This window comes from Thamnophis sirtalis, unplaced genomic scaffold (assembly GCF_051295495.1).
Source record: "Thamnophis sirtalis isolate CommonGarterSnake01/CBP01778 unplaced genomic scaffold, rThaSir2_p1.2 scaffold_5, whole genome shotgun sequence".
NCBI lineage: Eukaryota > Metazoa > Chordata > Lepidosauria > Squamata > Natricidae > Thamnophis > Thamnophis sirtalis.
Window position 1 is genome coordinate 121,843,416 of NW_028261385.1, and position 18,332 is coordinate 121,861,747.

General features: G+C 39.4%; 1 protein-coding gene across 5 annotated transcripts in view; it reads left to right on the plus strand.

Moving 5' to 3' along the window:
• Positions 1–4,206: 4,206 nt before the first annotated feature.
• Positions 4,207–18,332, plus strand: part of AFTPH (aftiphilin) — a 37,719-nt gene continuing 23,593 nt past the window's right edge. For 3 of the 5 annotated variants that reach the window (XR_015696802.1, XM_014062297.2, XM_014062300.2), the window contains exons 1-3: positions 4,207–4,363; positions 9,266–11,024; positions 18,006–18,154. Coding sequence is in view for 4 of the 5 variants with exons in the window: in XM_014062297.2 (XP_013917772.2) it covers positions 9,297–11,024; positions 18,006–18,154 (1,877 nt within the window). In the remaining variant the exon portion in view is untranslated. Of the gene's footprint in view, positions 4,364–4,626; positions 4,944–7,005; positions 7,054–9,265; positions 11,025–18,005; positions 18,155–18,332 lie in introns of those variants that run through there. The other 2 variants (XM_014062299.2, XM_014062298.2) reach the window with 2 other exon arrangements.

Consider the following 18,332-nt stretch of genomic DNA (forward strand, 5'->3'; position numbering starts at 1 on the left):
CTTGTCAAGAATAAAAACATTCCTCATCCACCAAATGTACCAATATTTGCCAGCAATATGACATTACTACTCAGAAAAAAATCCTTATTTTTTAAAGTCAACACTCCCATTTCATGCAGATGCTGTAGGGCAGAAGTGAGCAAATTGACTTGCACATTTTCATGCTTATTAATGGAAGACTGTTCATTTTTTAAATCTATCAGTATCAAAATCTTTGTAATGTTTATTTAGCTGCCTCTCAAATGGAGGTATCCCTGCCTCCTGCAGGGATAAATATTTACTCTAATAGTTCTATTTGCAGGATTTAAAAAATGTATAGCCTTCTCTGGCCAGTGGCTCTTGGTCAAACCAGTGAAGTCACAGGCATTGCGATCCAAAATCCATATGTGAGGGAAGGCTAATATTAGAGTAGACAGGTGATTCCAATACCAACTATTTTTTCATAGAAACTGTTTTCATCCTGGCCATTGGGTTTACCTAACAAATCTGAGTTGGAAACATCTCAATGATCACTTGGTGGCAGTAACAAGATTCAGATACCCTTGACTCTGCCCCTATCTAGTGGCCACCCTTGCTTTCCAGGCCAGTTTTGTTAGCTTTAATGTATCGGGCATACCGTGTTTCCCCAAAAATAAAACAGGGTCTTATTTTCTTTTGACCCCCCCCAAATAAGCACTTGTTTTTATTTTCGGGGAGGTCTTATTATTTTTGAGGTGCAGGAGGCGGTGAGCATGGTAACCTCATGGCTGCTGCTGTGTTGCAATATTTTCAGGGAGGGCTTATTTTTGGGGAGAGGTTATTTTAGCGTATGCACTCAAAAGCCGATTGGGCTTATTATCCGGGGAGGTCTTATTTTCAGGGAAACAGGGTAGGTATACAGTTTTTTCTCCAAGGTACAAGTATCCTCGGATTATGATGGTAATAAGAACTAGAATTAGTGACTGCAGTCCTAGCAGTTTCAGTTGCTGTTGTTAAGTGAGGATCTTATGTGACTGTAACTTTTCAACAGGCAAAGTCAATTTGATCCCAGCCAGATACTATGAAATGGAGACAGGGATGTTACCAAGTGCTCAAATTGCAATCACAAGCGTGCTGCAATGGCTGTATCTGAGGACCATTTTTAAGTATCACTTGTACAGTAGTCACAACTTTGAACAATTGGTGAATGAATGGTTGTTAATGAAAAATTACCTATAAATGCCAATTGGATTGTAGCCACATATAAAAGGCAACATTTCCTCCAGTAAAGTCCAACAACTTCTACTGACTATTGTGGAAATGCCAATGTAGCTTTCCTGGTAATAAAAAATGTTTGCCATTGCTATTTTCTAGGATGATTCTAAAGTACCAAGTCTAATCTATATTTATTTTTCACATTTATATGGTCACCCATTTCACCAGAGGTGACATTAGACCGTTAGGATTTCCAAATGGTCCGCTACCCATATTCTGGGTGGACTCTGCTGAATATTTACGGACCGCAGCAAATGGTCTGGACATAGCTACTTTCCTCTTTCCTAATCCTGCCTCTTCATCCCATTTCAACTGATTAGAGCGACATTCCTGAGGATTACACTTCTGTACAAATATAAGCCACAAAATTTTCTAAAAACTTTTAACTTTAGAAATGCTTGTAGTTACAGACTCTCATATTTTTTTCAAGATCCTGATTTTAGACAGGGCTTCTAGATCTGGATAAAAGAAGATGGCAGCAAAGAGAGGTTTCAAAATAAAAAGAAATCCTAACTCTTTCTTGCCATGCAGTTGTTCAGATTTTGGCAGCCCAGCTAAAGATGGGATAAAAAAATATAATCTATATAAATAAAAATGTAAATGTTCATTTATTCAAAATCTTAAATCTCCAAAAGTTCTTCACCAATTGCTTTGAAATTTTGACACAACGTTGCATTCAATAGTGCACGTGTTTTTATATACCTATATTATATAGATGTCACACCTGCGACAGGTAAAAACATGCTTTTTTGAAAACCAGCACCATCTGTTGGACGTAAAAGCAACACATGCTATACTAAATATTTCAGGATTCCATTTCAATGTTTCCGATAGCATTGTTATATTGAATTTTCATAGATTTCGATTTATTTTCATTTTGATTTAATTATTTCGTGTAACATTGCGTTGGAATTGAGCTGTGTCGTTTACCATAGCATTCATTTCGTGAGTATAGTATATTCGGAACAGTTCGGCCTCTCTCCAGCTTCGTTTATATGTGTGGCTGGGCTGCAGCCGCACCCTTTCCCCTTTCCGCCCCTCCTCCGATGAGCTTCAGCCATTTCTGCCAAGGGGAGCCAAAGCCCTTCAGCCTCCCCTCCCCTTTCGCCGGGCCTTTGCTGTCTGCAGCAGGGCGGCGCCTGCGCCATCCCTCCGCTGCTTCCCCCCACCCTTAAGCCGCCTCCACCCTGAGGCCTGACCAATGGCAGCATCCACCCGTTACCCGACTATGCCCACGGGAGAGACCCCCAGCCTCCCTCCCATGCTGGGGTTTCCCCGTCCATGTCCGGAGGGGCCCTATCCAGCCCGTCGCTCCGGAGGCTGCCCATCACGGGGAGTTTGAAGGGCACCAGGCTTGCAGGGGCTACCATGGCTCACTTCCATGCGGGGGTCGCCTCTGCCGGGGGAGCCATGGCCGGCCCGCCGGGTAGGCAAGACCCTCACCAACCTTGCCACTGCTGACCCTGCCTGGAGGGAACCACCCTGGGAATGTTTCTTTCTTCACATGCTATTGTGCCCAGTCCAACGTCTTTCCAGCAATTGAAAATTGTTTCTCACATGGACAATTATATGTTGCGTGTTCTAGAGTCGGCAAACCAGACAACTATATCTACAGAAAGTAGAACAACAAAAAATATTGTATACCCACAAGCATTGTGAAATTAAACATATTAGAAACTTGCACTTTCTCTTTTCTTTCTTTTCCATTTAACCAGACTGGGCCACAGCAACGTGTGGCCGGGTACAGCTAGTAAATAAATAAAATAACATGATTAGCAAATGAAAGTAGTCATTTGTATAGGCTTAAGTAAAGGAGGAGAGTGTCCTTTGGAGTCAGCTTTTGACACCTGGTGACTACTTGCCATGCCTCTTTTCTAGGGCTGTAAGTTGATATGTATTTATTGGGGGGGGGGGTGCACGAAGGGAGGCTCAGCCAATCTCATTGTACACATGCTGTGCATTGACAATAAAGGTTGAATTGAATTGAAGTAACTGGCCCAAAGTCACCAGCTGGCTTTGGCCCTAAGGCAGCACTAGAACGCCCGTCTCCCAGTTTCTAGTCGGGTGCCTTCACCATTAGATCAACCTGCTAAAAATTTAAACCCACATAGTACGAAGCCCGCTTTCCTAGTACAAGTGGGCAGAGGCAAGCATGACTTTGGTTTGCTTTGCCCTTCAAAGTTGGAAAAACGAGGATGGGGAGAAGATCAAACTTTTCTCCCTGGACCTCGCCAGCTTTATCTTATTAATCTACAATTCTCTTTAAGATCTCTATGTATCTCATGCTGGGCTTTGTAGCGTTCACAGGTAAAACCCGACCATAACGATAGTTCGGATAAATTTTAGGATTCCCGGGCACCGCCCTCTTCGCCAGCGATCCGAGCAGCCCCTGGAGCGCATGCAGATGTCAGAACTGCAACAGTAGCAGCTGAGAGACCAAGTTGTACGCGAGGCGGGGCCCGACGTAGACTGCGGGTCCGAAGTCTCCCCCCCGCCCCCCCCCCGCCAACTAAGGGAATTCCGGCCTCACCAAACATGGCTGCCTATGCACCGATTCAGCTTCCTTTTCCCGCAGACTTCAAAATGGCCATCCCGTTCCGCTATGGATCAAGCGTGCCCACATTTGATATGGCGGATCTCGCTTCCTTTGGCAAATAGACTGGGGCATAGGGAAAGTTAAGAGAGAAGCTCGGCTTCTTGATGCTTTCCGATTCAACACCACAGAAGTGGGCTTTTCCGGAAGGCTCGGGATTTATAGAACTTTATAGATCTCTTCATCATGGGACCACTAGATCCAAAATAATTACGGCGAACTAAGTCGACGATCTGAAAAAAGCTTTTGCCACCTCGCTCCCACCAGATGTGACGTTGGCACAGGATGTTGCGCGGTGGAGGGACACGCAGAGCTAGGGGAGCGTTTAGCCGCGCGGCATGCCGGGAAGCGGCGAACTAAGTGGGCGGCGAGGGGAGGTGGGTCAGTCCAAGGCGTTTCCTGGGCTCTTGGGGCGGGAGGGGGAAGTTCGAGATGGATTCACCTTAATGGCGGTTGCCGCGGGAGGCCTCGAGTCACCCTCCCAGTCCCGTCTGGCCCGGCCATGCCCGGCCCAGCTGCCCCTGCAGGAGCCCAAAGGTAAGAAACCAACGGCTGCTGCCGCCGCCGTTGCCTGATGTGAGGAGGCGCTCAGCCGGACGGCCAGCCGGGACCCTTCGCCTCAGCTGCCTGCTGTCTCCCATAGTCCGGAGCGTGGAAGGGAAGCCGCCGCCACCTGTACGCCGGCCTCCCTCTTCGCTCCGCCCCGCATCCTTCGGGTCTGAACAGGGGAGCGAGTCCCCCCCCGTCCCCCCCCCCGTTTCGGGTGGCGGGGTACGAGCCAACAGCCCTTTTTTTCCCGGATGCGGGGGAGCGTGTTGCTGCGAGTAACGTGTCTTTGGAAAAGTCCAAAGCGGGAAGGAAACCGCCATGTATCCCGGAAGGTTCCCTCTTCCTCTCAATTACTAGACGAGCGCATTTCCTCCCTTTGAAAGTTGGAAGAAAACAACCAGGGAAGGGATGGAGGAATGGGTCCTGTCGTCGTGACGTCGTGCTTCTTCTTCTTGGCCTGGTTTGGGCAGTCAGAGGTGTTGGGTTCCTTCTGGAGTTGTTCCCAAGCTTGTCTCTTGTCTTTGTTCTCCTAAGGCAGGAATAATAATAGCTGCTGCATCGCTGGCCTGTAAGTACCGGGGTTTCTTCATCTCTTCTTTCCCCTCTCTCGTTCCTCCATGGGTGAAGACGGGTCAAGCAGTGGTGATTTTATGCTAATTGGCACTGTGCCATATTAGTGTTTTTTTTAATTGCGGAAGTGTGACACAAATTAGGTTGCTGGAATTGCTTCCCACTACCTATCCACAGTGTTGTTTTAACCCTTAAGATGAGTGTATTAGGGGATTCCAATCTGAAGGATAGTATTATAAACAGCAGAGTCAAGATTCTCATTCTCCTCAGTGGAAAAGTGCTGAAAGATAATAACTGTTCATTTTGAAAGCAAAGAGAGAGAGAGAGTTAAAACAGCTGTTTAATGCCACAGCAACATTGTGGAAGTTGGCACTTATCAAGTCTTATTTTTGTCCTTACATTAAAGGTTAAAAAGTAGGTTTCAATTAAAAATTCTCATAAAAATACTGAACTACTCCCCCTCTAATCTTTTGTTTCATTGGAATTGTAGGGGGCCGTGCATGCCCCATTTTGGCTGCCAGAGGCACCGCAGGCCGGTCCTTTGCTATTTCCAGGCCAGCCCCATGGGCCACATTTGAGCATTTCTGGATCCAGTCTGTGGGCCTTGAGTTTGACACCCCTGCACTAGATTCAAGAGATTTGCTGTTTTTCTCAAAGTACTCCTGTGGTATTTCTATTTTACTTCTTTGTGATATCAGAGGAGTATTTCCTGCAACTGGAAGAGAGATGTGAAATCAACTATCTCTATTCAAGAATTGACTTCTTTTACAGAAGGAGAAAAAAGCTACATTTGTGAGTTCTCGCCCAGTCACCAAATCTTTCTATGAAGTTTTCACTGACTTTTAAAAAAAACAAAATTTAATTATCTATATTTTGCCATGTAACCTCTCCTTTTTAAAGTACATTTTCATATGAAGAAGAGTATGCCAAAATTCCTGAACTACCATGTTGTAAACATTCATATATGACCTTACTCTAAGAGAGCAGGACTTTATACTTTTTGTTTTGATGTTTCATGCACTTGTAAGCAAGAGAGAATGCAGCAACACAGGTAGTAATGGGGATGTTTTAAATGCCCATGTGTCATCAGTGCTGTGTGAGTTGCATTGGTTGCCACGTGACTTCAAATACTGATTGTCACTTATAAAGTCCTTCATGGAAGAGGACTTCATCATTTGAGAGACCATGTTTCTCCAGTGTTTTCTGCCCGTCAGATAACATTGGGAAGAGTAGGGGTGCTCCAGTCCCTTCAATTAGTCATCTAATGGGACCCTGAAAGAACACTTTCTTGTCATCTGGAACAGCATGTCCCTCGAGATTTGTATGGCTCTCGCCATACAAGAGGTACCTATGTCTTTGAAAATGGGATTTGCTCCCATTTGAGGTTAGGTTGTTGAGTCCAGGGTTGTTTTCTTTCGTATTACATTAAGTAATTTTGTCTTGTGCATGTTCTTTTATTTTCTGTCTTTTTTAATTATGTAGGCCACCTGGAATTACCTCAAATCAAATAAATAAATGAAGTTGTAGAAACAATCCTGTGAGAAAAATTAAATTTTGCGTTGAATCACACTAATAACTAGTAGACCCACTGAAATGAGTGGGTTATATAATACTTTGGATTTGTTAAGGGGATTTAAATTTCAGTGGGTCTGTTCTAAATATGTCTAAGCTTAAATCTGTTCCTGTTAATTTACATTAAATATAATACACACATCTTTGCTATAGAACCAGCTAAAGGTGTGGTACATAACTTCAGTTTGAGTTATAAAAAGTTCCAGGACAGGTACATTGTATGAATGCTTTAGTGTTTAAGGCAAGGAAATTCCAAAATGTGTGATTCTTCTCTAGATATCTTGGTTTTCCTGTTAACTGCCTACTACTTTTTATTGCTAATTATTACAAGGTACTCTGCCAAAACTTCAAAGCTATGTTTTTTAACTCACTTCAATTTTGATGGAATTTTTCTTCCATCAATCCTGTCTAATTCCTGGGGGCTGCCTGAACAATTCCTTGCAGTTTTCTTGGCAAGGATGTTCAGAAGTAGTTTGCCTTCTTTCTAGGACTGGAAATGACTGGCCCAAGGTCACCCAGACGGCTTCGTCCCTAAGGTAGGACTGAACACACAGATTCCCATTATCTAAGCCTGACACCAAATTAAATCTCAAAAGTAGGATATTTTTCTTTAACTTGCTCTGTCTCAAAGTCCTTTGTGAAACTTTGCCTCCAACATGCCATTTGGGAGCTTGATGCCCTAAAACAGAATAATGTTTGTTCAAAACAGTGGAACTAGTAAAGGGCATTAGGGAAAAACAGGGAAATACTGAATTGAGGAACCAGCACATCCATCCTCAAAATACAGGTTGTCCTTGATTTAAGATCACAATTCATTATCCACAGTTAATATTACCCTAAATTGCTGACCAAGCTTTCAGTTTTGATATTGAATAAATATTGAAATTGAATATTAATATGGATGAGAAAAGCCATGAGTTCCCAACCATTTGTTATATTATGAAATAGATATCTCTGTAAGTTTTTTCTTTGATCTCAAGAAGTGTGCTGCTATTTTCAGTGTTGGTTGAACAATGCCATCTATTTTCATGTATTCATACATTCTCATGAAATATATGTGGCTACAATTCAGTAGAATGTTGCACTCTGAATAGAAACATTAATGCACTAAAGATGATAGCCACTAAATATAGGGTATATCCTGAATTCATGTTTCCATTATAATCAAATGAAATATATCAATCTTTATATGATTGCAACAGTGTTTCTAAGAGGAATCTTAGCTGCAATCAAATAATATTGTAGATCAGAGGTCCCCAGGCCCAGGCTTGGTACAGGGCCATGACCTGTCCACCAGGCAATTGGCAGACGAGCGCATAAACATGCACAAAGTTCCCCTTGTGCAGCTACTTGCACAGGCATGCAAAGCTCCCTTCGTACAAGTGGTGGGCGCTCGCACGCACCTGCCTATCACACACAGGGAACTATCCCCTCTCCCCCTGCTGTGCCCCAAACCGAAAAGGTTGGGGACCACTGTTGTAGATTATCTAAATTTAAATTGGCTAAGCTAAGTGCAGGAGGACTTGACTTAGTTTTAGTAGGAATTACCATTTAAGGGGACATCATTTACCACCTCTAGCTAACTACCTCTCAGACTTTCATTCTTTTTCATTGCCAACAAGTGGCAATGAAATCTAAAGAGAGAATACACTGTTTACCCTCTACACTCAAGGATCAAGCATCCAAATAGGATTCACACATTTTATATCATTTAAGGTAAACCCCTGCTTAATTTTGTATTATAAGCTATTTAGTCTTTTAAAACTAAAAACTAATACAAATATAAAACAAGGAACAAAAGAGAAAAAGAAAATCAAAGTGATAGCAAAAAAGGCAAGAAAAAAAATAAAAATAGAAAAAAATTACAAAGTGGTTTCCAATATTTTTCACAGCAGATTTAAGCACAATTGTAATTTAGCCTTTCTCTTTAAAGTTACATGATAGCAATAGCAGTAGCACGTAGACCCAAATACCTCTTCAAAGTGCTTTATAGCACTTTCTGAGCAGTTTACAAATGTCAGCATATTGCACCCAAGAATCTGGGTCCTCATTTTACTGACCTTGGGAGCATGGAAGACTGAGTCAACCTTGAGCCAGTCAGGATTGAACTCCTGGCAGTGGACAGAGTTTGCCTGCAATACTGCATTCTAACAACTGCACACCACAGCTCTTTCTCTTTTCTTTAATCTGTCCTGTAATTATCAGAGCTGCAAATCACAGCTCTTTTTTTCCTTTTATGCAAAAACTCCATAAGAGGCTTCCACTCTAATCAAAAAAGTATCTCACCAAGATCTGTCAATTTTACTAATTCCTCTATAGTAGGTAGCTTGAATTGTTCCATCTCCGTGCATATAATAATATTACCACAATAATCATATATTGAAATCATCCTCCATGGCTTTTTCTGTTTATCCATTAGTCCTAAAAGGGAATTGTTCTGACTTTAAAAATCTTTAAATCTTTAAAATCTTCTGTGTATGTTTGTGATGCAAAAAATAATGGAATGGTAAGTCTAATCACAGGGACGTTTGTGATTCTGCCAGTGGGTAAGCTGAGTTACCAGAAAGTGCCAAGTATAGAGCATTTTCTATACACATTGGCTGTGATAAGAAATGTTTTATTTGGTGAACTTTGATGTTTTTATTGTATTATGCATTGTAAAATATAAGGAATCGTTTCAAATATAGTGTTGTAAATGATTAGTATTCAACACCTAGTTTGTTTCAATGAATTTCTATTTTATTACAGGTGCAAATTAATTTTTATAAAGAACTAAATAATGGAACCAGACATCGTTCGAATGTATTCTTCGTCCCCTCCCCCATTAGATAATGCACCAGATGAAGAGGAGGAGGAAGAGGAGGAGGAAGAAGAGGAGGAGTTTGGTGATTTTGGTGGCTTTTCTGATGTTGGAAATACTAGTGTAAGCTTTGATTTTGCATCAGAGTATTCCAGTTCAAAAGAAGAACATAAGTCTTCATTTAACTCCGATTACTCAGGAAGGGTAGATAGTGTTATAACTTTTACCACAATAAGATATAGTAACAATAAGGACAGCATTGCAGAACTTCCTACTTCTATAAAAGAACTTCCTGATAGTACTAAAGAAAAATATGAGTGTAGAAACCTGGGTACATCATTTGAAGATGTAATTCCAGTAGAAGTAAAAAGAGCTGGAAAACTGGAATCATCATATTCTGAAATTATTAGGACTGATCTAAAAGTTCCAAATGATGATCAGCAAACAGACAGCTGTAATGGCGAAAGGCTACCGCGCCCAGAAGTTCTAACAAATGGATTTTCAGAACCAGATACAGCAAACTCTCAGGGAGTAGAGGATCTGGACAGTATCAATGACCCAAAGGGATTAAAAACAATTAGCACTGAATTAAATTTGGATTCTATACCCAGCACACATGAGAATTTTGCCACATTCTCACATAAACAAACAACCCAGGTAGAAGAAACAAAAAATAAAATATGCAAATATTTTAGTGGAAAAAAAGTATTAAATGCACAGGAAAATTATGTAAATAGAATTGGAGAGGCAGAATCTATGAAGGAAGAAAGCTGTGAATGTGAAGGGGAAACTTTCACTGAAGGTGAACACATCTGCATTTCAAAAACTAATTCAATAAATAATGTGAAGGTTGAAAAAGACTGCACGGAATTGGAATCTAATGACACTGTCACTTCTGTACAAACAAATGTGAACTCAATAGGCACAATTGAAAATCCTGAAGGAAGTAGAGAGCACGGCACGGGAAACAACAAAGAACATGCTTTTTCTTCCACCAGTGATGCTGCAAAAACAGCAGACCTCAGCCTAAGTAGGCTTGAAAGTCTTAGCAGTCTTCCTAGTGGCGAGAAGGTACATGTTTCTGAAATAGTAAAAAATGGTGAAAGTGACCCTGGGCATGCATCATATAATGATGTTAGTGAAGATGATTTTGGTGATTTTAGTATTGTCAGTAATGGATCTCTTGCTTTCGCGGATAGTGTTCAAATTTCTGCAAGCCAAGAACATTTTCACCCCCCTTTTGAAAACCTCAGTAATGAATGTAGTGAGTTCACAGCTAGTAGTCTTCATCAGCAATCAACAAAAATAGCTCCTGGTCAACCAAATGAGATTTCAAGTACTCTGTTGGAAGAACATCCAATGGTTGCTTCTGATTTTATCAAGAAGATACAACCCTCCGTAGAATTGGAAAATGGGAAAGATAATGAGTTTGGAGATTTTGATTCAGGGTCAAAAAGATTTCCAGACACGGATGAATTTTCAGACTTTAGTTCAGCTGGTGGTAACCAAGCTGCAGAGTGGAATGCTTTTGAAACTGAACAAAAAGAAAGCTGCTTGTGGGCTACTTTTGAAGATGAACAAACAGTAGAATCTCATCCTAGAGAAGATGTGTGGCCATCCCCTACAGTTAGCACAACCTATAGTGCTGAAGATTCAATTAATCCAGCTGGCAGTGAAGAGTTGCAAGAATTACAAGTTTCAGCTCAGGTAACTATCATATTTGTTTTTTGTTTTTCTTTCTTTCTACAATAGAAAAGCATATGCTATTGGTTTGACTATCCTATGTTAAGTATGTTTGGGACTAGATGCAAGATTGCCAGTTTTTCTTTTTGGACATGACACTGCAGGAAATGCCTTTATAGCCACAGCCTTTGTGCTGTATTAAATGCTGTTAATCTAAATTCCACAAGTAGTTTTGCATTGGTGAAAGGGATCTATGAAATACAACAGAGGAATACCTTTCCAAAAGCATAAAATGTATGTATGCATAAAATGTATTTGTTTGTGTCAAACAAAAGGGCTACTAACTATCTACAAAGCAAGTTTGAAATAATATTTATTTAATGTACTTTGGAAAGCACATATTTGTTCTGTAACTGAATTTAGTACTGTCTGGTAGAATAGAAGGTATGTGTACCTCTTCTCCACTTTTTAAATGGAAGAATGTTTGATTTAATTTTAACTGAAATTTTAATTAATTGAATTAATGTACATTTCTGATATTATAGAAAATATGTTTACTATTCCTTAACAAAAAAACAACAGTGGATTGTATCACGGAAGCAAAAGTAATGTTCTGTGAACTTTAAAATGCTACTTCATAATATAGCTGGTATTTTGATAGAATAAATACACTGGTAGTTTAGACCTGTGTTTCTTAAAGTGCGTTCCTAAGACGTCTGGGAATTCCCCAATACTTTCTCAGAGTTCCACAAAATCAAAATTATTTGTCAACTTAAGTTGAAAAATAATATATTAAAACGCCATCAAACAAATTGTGAAAAACAGTACTGCCAGCAAATACATCACTTAATTTTTCATATAGAAATAGCCACAAATATAACCCGGCTCTTTTTGGGTCCTCCATGTATGTACTACTAAAACTCTCATGTTTGTCTATGTTTAACTTTTAACTGGGCAAAACAATTTTTCAATCAATGGAGCTCAAATGGGCTAATTTAGAGATTGCATCAAAAATCCAGAATCTCTGACTTTCATGGAATTGAAATTCAGCAAATTTTATAAAATATTTAATGACATAATTATTGTTAAACATAACATAATACAAAATGTCATAAAGCATTTCCTGTGGTCAACTCCTGATGTTTGGCTGTGCTATATAATTCAAAATGAGCTACTTTCAAAGCAGATACATCTTTCAGTATTTCTGATTTTTTAAAGAACTTTGCCATTGTTGAAAGCATTGAGGAATCTGATAAGGAAATGTTTCTTAAATGATGACCTAATAAGTCATGGGTTGTCTAGTAAAAGTAAAAAGTGCAAAGTTGTCCTAAGAGAAACAAAAACTAAGAAGCACTGGTTCAGATTATACAATTGGATCATTAAAAAATAAAAATTCAATAGAGAACAGATAAAAACTTGAATATATTGAACAAATCTTCATTTTTTATCTTTGTTTCATACACAGTGACCTTAAGGGAAATAAACATTGTAAACATCTATATAATATTTCTGCCCAAAATAATGTTTACACAAGCAAAATGTATTCTGCTAGGAACAATATGGTTAATACAATTCATGGTTGATCAGATTTGTAGAAAACTATTTTTGTAGTTGCTTCATTTTTTTCTTTTTGCTAGAGCAGTTTTCCACATATTAAAGATTATTGAGCCAAATATTTTAATTTTCTGCTCTTTTGTGATAACAAGCTTGGCAGCTAATGAGAGGAATATAATTAAGTTCTTATGTTGCCATGATGTATATGTGCTAGAAGAAATACAGAACCTAAGCCAACTGAAGGGTTCATTACAAAAGTGGGATGAGTGGTTTTCTTATGTTCTTCAAAAGCTTACATCCAAAAGTTGAAAAAAATCAGCGTTGTCATCTAACATAGTTATGCATGGCAAAAGAGTCAACAAAATCTATTACAATTAATGTAAGAATTCATTGGTGGGATTTCCTTGTTTTTAAATAAAAATATTTTATTATTATTTTCAACTCTTTGTTGAATTAGTTAAGTTGTATATGAATATTACTTCAACAATATAGTGTTGAATTAATGAGATCCTAGATACTTTATTAATGAATAATTATACTTGACTCATCTGAAATCAAGTTAGTACTTGTGAAATTCCTTTTAAAAGGCTTACTTTTGAAAGAAGGCAAGGGCAAACAGTGTAATCGAGGAAATTGCATGGCTTTATTTATTTACTTAAGAACATTTACAGTATTTTTGGAGTATAAGACGCACCTTTTGCCTCAAAAAAGAGGCTGAAAATCTGGGTGCATCTTATACACTGAATACAGCATTTTTTGCCTCCCGAAGCCCGCCCCTTCACCAAAATGGCCATGCATAGCCCTATGGAGGCTTTTAGAGAGCTCCTGGGGACTGGGAAGGGCAGAAATGAGCGGGAAACGGCCTGTTTTTGCTTCCCCAGTCCATAGCAGCTTTCTATAAGCTTCCTAAAGGCTACACATGCAATTATTTTGACGAAAAATGGGCTATTTTTTTGCTGGTTTTTGGCGCACCCTCCCCCCCGGAGCACTCTGCAAGCCCCCTAAAGGCTATTTGTGCCTCTCTTTTTTTTTGGAAAAAAAAACGGGCCCATTTTTGCAAAAAAAAAGGGGGGGGACATATTTGGGAGGTTTGCAGAGTGGAAAACCTTTTTCCTTTTGGAAAGCTCTTTTGTTAGAGTGGTTGATGAGAATTACATTGATCAAGTGATGTGTCTGCAGAAAAAAAGTCTTAGGTGCTGCAGATTGTCAGTGATTTCCTTCTCCAGCACATGGATAAATACACCTGGAAACCTCTACCTACCTACTGTATTTCTTTCTCTCTCTCTCTCTCTCTCTCTCTCTCTCTCTCTCTCTCTCTCTCTCTATGTAAGTAAGTAAGTAAGTAAGTAAGTAAGTAAGTATTTGTTTTCGTAGATTTTCACGGGTGTATGTATGCTGGTCTTGTTGTACTCTGGTCTTTTCCCATGTAAGATTAACAATCCCTCTATCTACCTGCCTACTTTCTCTCTCTCTCTCCCTACCTGCCTACTGTAATTCTCTCTTTCTCCCTCCCTCTATCTACCTATGTACCTACCTACCTACTCTCGCTCTCCCTACCTATCTACTGTATTTCTCTCTCTCCATCTCTCTCTATTTCTCTCTATCCCTCTTCCTACCTACCTTTCTTCTCTCTCCCCCCCACCTACCTACTGTATTTCTCTCTATATATATTTCTCTCTCTCTCTCTCTCTCTCTCTCTCTCTCACCCTTTAACTACCTAAATACTCACTCTCCCTACCTACCTACTGTATTTCTCTCTCTCTCTCTATGTATGTATGTATGTGTATGTATGTGTATGTATGTATGTATGTATGTATGTATGTATGTATGTATTTGTTTTCGTAGATTTTCATGGGTGTATGTATGCTGGTCTTGTTGTATTCTGGTCTTTTCCCGTGTAAGATTAACAATCCCTCTATCTACCTGCCTACTTTCTCTCTCTCTCTCCCTACCTGCCTACTGTAATTCTCTCTCTCTCCCTCCCTCTATCTACCTATGTACCTACCTACCTACTCTCTCGCTCTCCCTACCTATCTACTGTATTTCTCTCTCTCCATCTCTCTATTTCTCTCTATCCCTCTTCCTACCTACCTTTCTTCTCTCTCCCCCCCCCTACCTACTGTATTTCTCTCTATATATATTTCTCTCTATATATATTTCTCTCTCTCTCTCTCTCTCTCTCTCTCTCTCTCTCTCTCTCTCTCTCTCTCTCTCTCTCTCTCTCTCTCTCCCTCCCTCCCTCCCTCCCTCCCTCCCTCCCTCCCTCCCTTTAACTACCTAAATACTCACTCTCCCTACCTACCTACTGTATTTCTCTCTCTCTCTATCCCTCTATCTACGTACCTACTTTTTTTAAAAAAATGCCTATTCAAAACCTTGGTGTGCCTTATACTCCAGTGCGTCTTATACTCCGAAAAATATGGCACATGGCCATTCAACTCACTCTCCGTGACTACAAGCGGTTTACAAAGATAAAACCTCCTCCCACAGGGAATCATTAATCACTGTCAGAATCTACCTGCATGTCACCTCCCCAGAAGCTTTCACAGGCCAGGTAGGGCATGTGCTAATACTCCCTGTCCATTTCCTCAGGAGCAGTGGGGTGAGACTTTTCCAGGTAACTGGACAAGAACTGCCTCAGGTGCTTTCACCAGATTAGCAAACTTGCTAGCATTTTACTGGGAACAAATTTGAGCAATTTTGTCTTCCAGAAAATCAGAAAATTCCTCAGTGCGCCTCTTCAGGTGAATCGCTGTATCCTCCTTCCCTAGGAGGAAGTGATTCACCTTAAAGAGGGTTACTGGCCAATTATCTACAGACTCGATTAGTGTGGAGAAGTATTTATGGTTTACCCCCGAATCATCATGCTTTAATAGCAGTTCTTATGCATGTTCAATTGAGTTTTTCCCTTGTCTTCTTCCAGCAGCACTCTGGATGTCTCTTTATCCATTTCATTCATCTCAGTTCCTCCATATATCATGGGAGACACAGAGGTTTATGAGTTAGGAGAGGTCACATGGGTGCAATTCTATCCAGAGCCTCAAGTCATCTTCCTATTCCAAGTGGTGACTAAGACTTTGGCAGGACTGTACATAACATCTGCAGTTATAACGCCAGTTTCTTCTGAAATAGGTCAATTAGTCTCTAGGGGCGGATTGACCTAATAGATCCTGCCTCCCTGCAGGGGGTGTACATTTCTAGAGAAACTGATTACCACCAGACTGATCTGACCATGACAAGGGGACAAAAGATAGATTCACTAATTCCAGATTACATAGGCACTGCTCCATCAAGAACATCAAAATCCATGTAAACACTTAAGAATTTGTCTATTTTTATTTAATAGTTTATCTTTTCACATTTAAAATGACAATTGTGTGACAGTTTTTGAGGGACTCTAAGAACTATGCCCAAAGCTTTTAACAGGGATACAGCAGATCATACTTTTAATGTAAAAATTATGATCATTTTAATTTTAAACGATCATAATTATATATACAGTCTACTTTTCAAGCCATGATGAAAGAGTAGATTGACATGAATATAATTATTAAGCAAAATAATGTGGGCAAAATAATAGCCTTGCTTTAAGGTCAAGAGTCCTGAAACCTTTGGAAGCAGTCATCTAGGTTCTTTCAAAATTGTTACCAAGTTGTAATTTTCGAATAGTAAGAATAGGAAAATTATTAATTACTTGGCAAATAATTATATTAACTACATGTTAAATTAAAATATCAAATTCTAACAATTTTCTTTTTGTTGACCATGCCTGTTCTGGATTACTTAGCCTCTGCTTTGATGCTTAAAGTTGCTTTAATTTCAAGCTGTGTACCTCAGCCAGGTAGCATTATTGCATTATTAAATTATTCCACAGGTTTTACTCAGAAAGTGTGTCTGGATAAGAAATAGTTGGCAGAGCAGAAGAGGAAGGTTGATAAGAATGAATGTTGATTCAAACATACTTTTTAAAGAAATCTGCCTCTAGCACTGACCAGCCAAATGCTTTTAACATGTTTAGAAGCCTCTAAAAGCCTAAGCAGAAAGTACAGAATAGCACAGCGGGTATAATTTTATCATCATTGCCCCAATTTTTCATAAAACATGTAATATCCAGGTCTTGCCTGTGTATACTTGCCTTGCATACTTAAAATACATGCTGCTCTGATTTATTTTTATTTTTAATTAGTCATAACTTTTTCAGAAAATTATCCTGACTATTGCACTGTTTCTAAGAGGTTTGTAACTGAAATTCATTGTAAATTTTTGCTGGAGATTTTTAACTATAGAAGGCACTTTGAGGTCTCTTCCTGAATCACAGGGAAGCAATACATATGATCCCAAGATATTTGTCATCCTTTTAAAATAGTTCAGGCCATGAAATAAACTCAACAATGACTATTGAAGCTGTATTATATAAATGCATTGTATTCCCAAAAAACTTTGGAAAGACTTGCAGAGCTCTCAACCCCCCCCCCCCCCTGTAAATAGAATCAAGGCAGAGCAATTTTGACCCCCCCTCCCTTATTGCTACCTTTTGGAATTAAATAGGTGTTTATCTACTACCCATTGCTGAATTCATTCAAAGCCTTCTCCATTTTCTTCTCATCAGATACTCGTCTGAATATAAAACTAAGACGTTTTATCCATGAACACATATTTCAAAAATATTGAGAGGTTATAATGTCTCAAGAAGGTAATCACTGATAGCAAAAAAAACCATCATTAGCTACACTTATGTAAATTGCAATGGAAAGGTTGCAGGCCCTAGGATTAGGATTGATCAAATTGAAAACTCAAGTGCAGCTATTCACAAATAAAAAGACATTTCAAATGCTTGGAAAATTCTGACAACAGTCCTTTCTTAACAATAGAATTGGGATAGGCAACTCTATTGCTAAGTGATGCGGTCATAAAGCTAAACTTCACATGACTGTGTCAATTTAAGACAGCAGTTGCAGCAGTTCCATTTGCATTTATTAGGTAAATCCCATGTAGTTGCAGTGTCCCACATTTGCATGATCATCATTTGTGATAACCTGTCAGCTGCTTCACTGATTTTACTTTCAAAAGCCGTTTAGGTACACAAATGGTGATCACATGGACAGTAGATGCTGTGGCCAATCTAAGTACCAAGGGATGCTGTGACAACCACATTTGTAAGGAACAGCCATAAGTACCCTCATTCAGCACATTTGTAACTTCAAAGAGTCACAGAATAGGACTACCTATACAGTCAAATATGGTGTGTTAGTGAATAATAGAAAACTAGATAAATTCTTGTTCACATTGCTTATAGGAAGTGTTTCTGCTTGAGGTTCTACTGCATTCTCAGAGAATCCTAGGAATTCTGTATAGACAATTATACCTGAAAGTTATATTATTTTTCCTGTAATTAAAAAAGATACTTGCATGGTTTTCAGAATCAATTTGGTTTTCTTTGTCCTAATACAGGTTGTGCTTCTAAATCGTCTTGAACAAATATTCAAGGCCTGTTTTCCTCCTGTACTTGTTTCTGAAATGAAAGAGGAAATTCCTCCTTTAAATCTCATGTTAGAAGTGGGCAGAAAACCAGAGAGAACAGTGGAGAACTTGACAGAAAGGTATGGAATATTTAGTGAAGAAGACATTTACATTTTCGGGAATATTTTCTGAGACAAACTGTCTTGTTGGACAGAAATAGATAATTTGGATGTGGGGTACTGCTTATACTTACAAAAAAGTATTTATTATATCTAGTGTTTTCTAAGTAGACACCAGTCTATTTGCTGTGAACCTCAT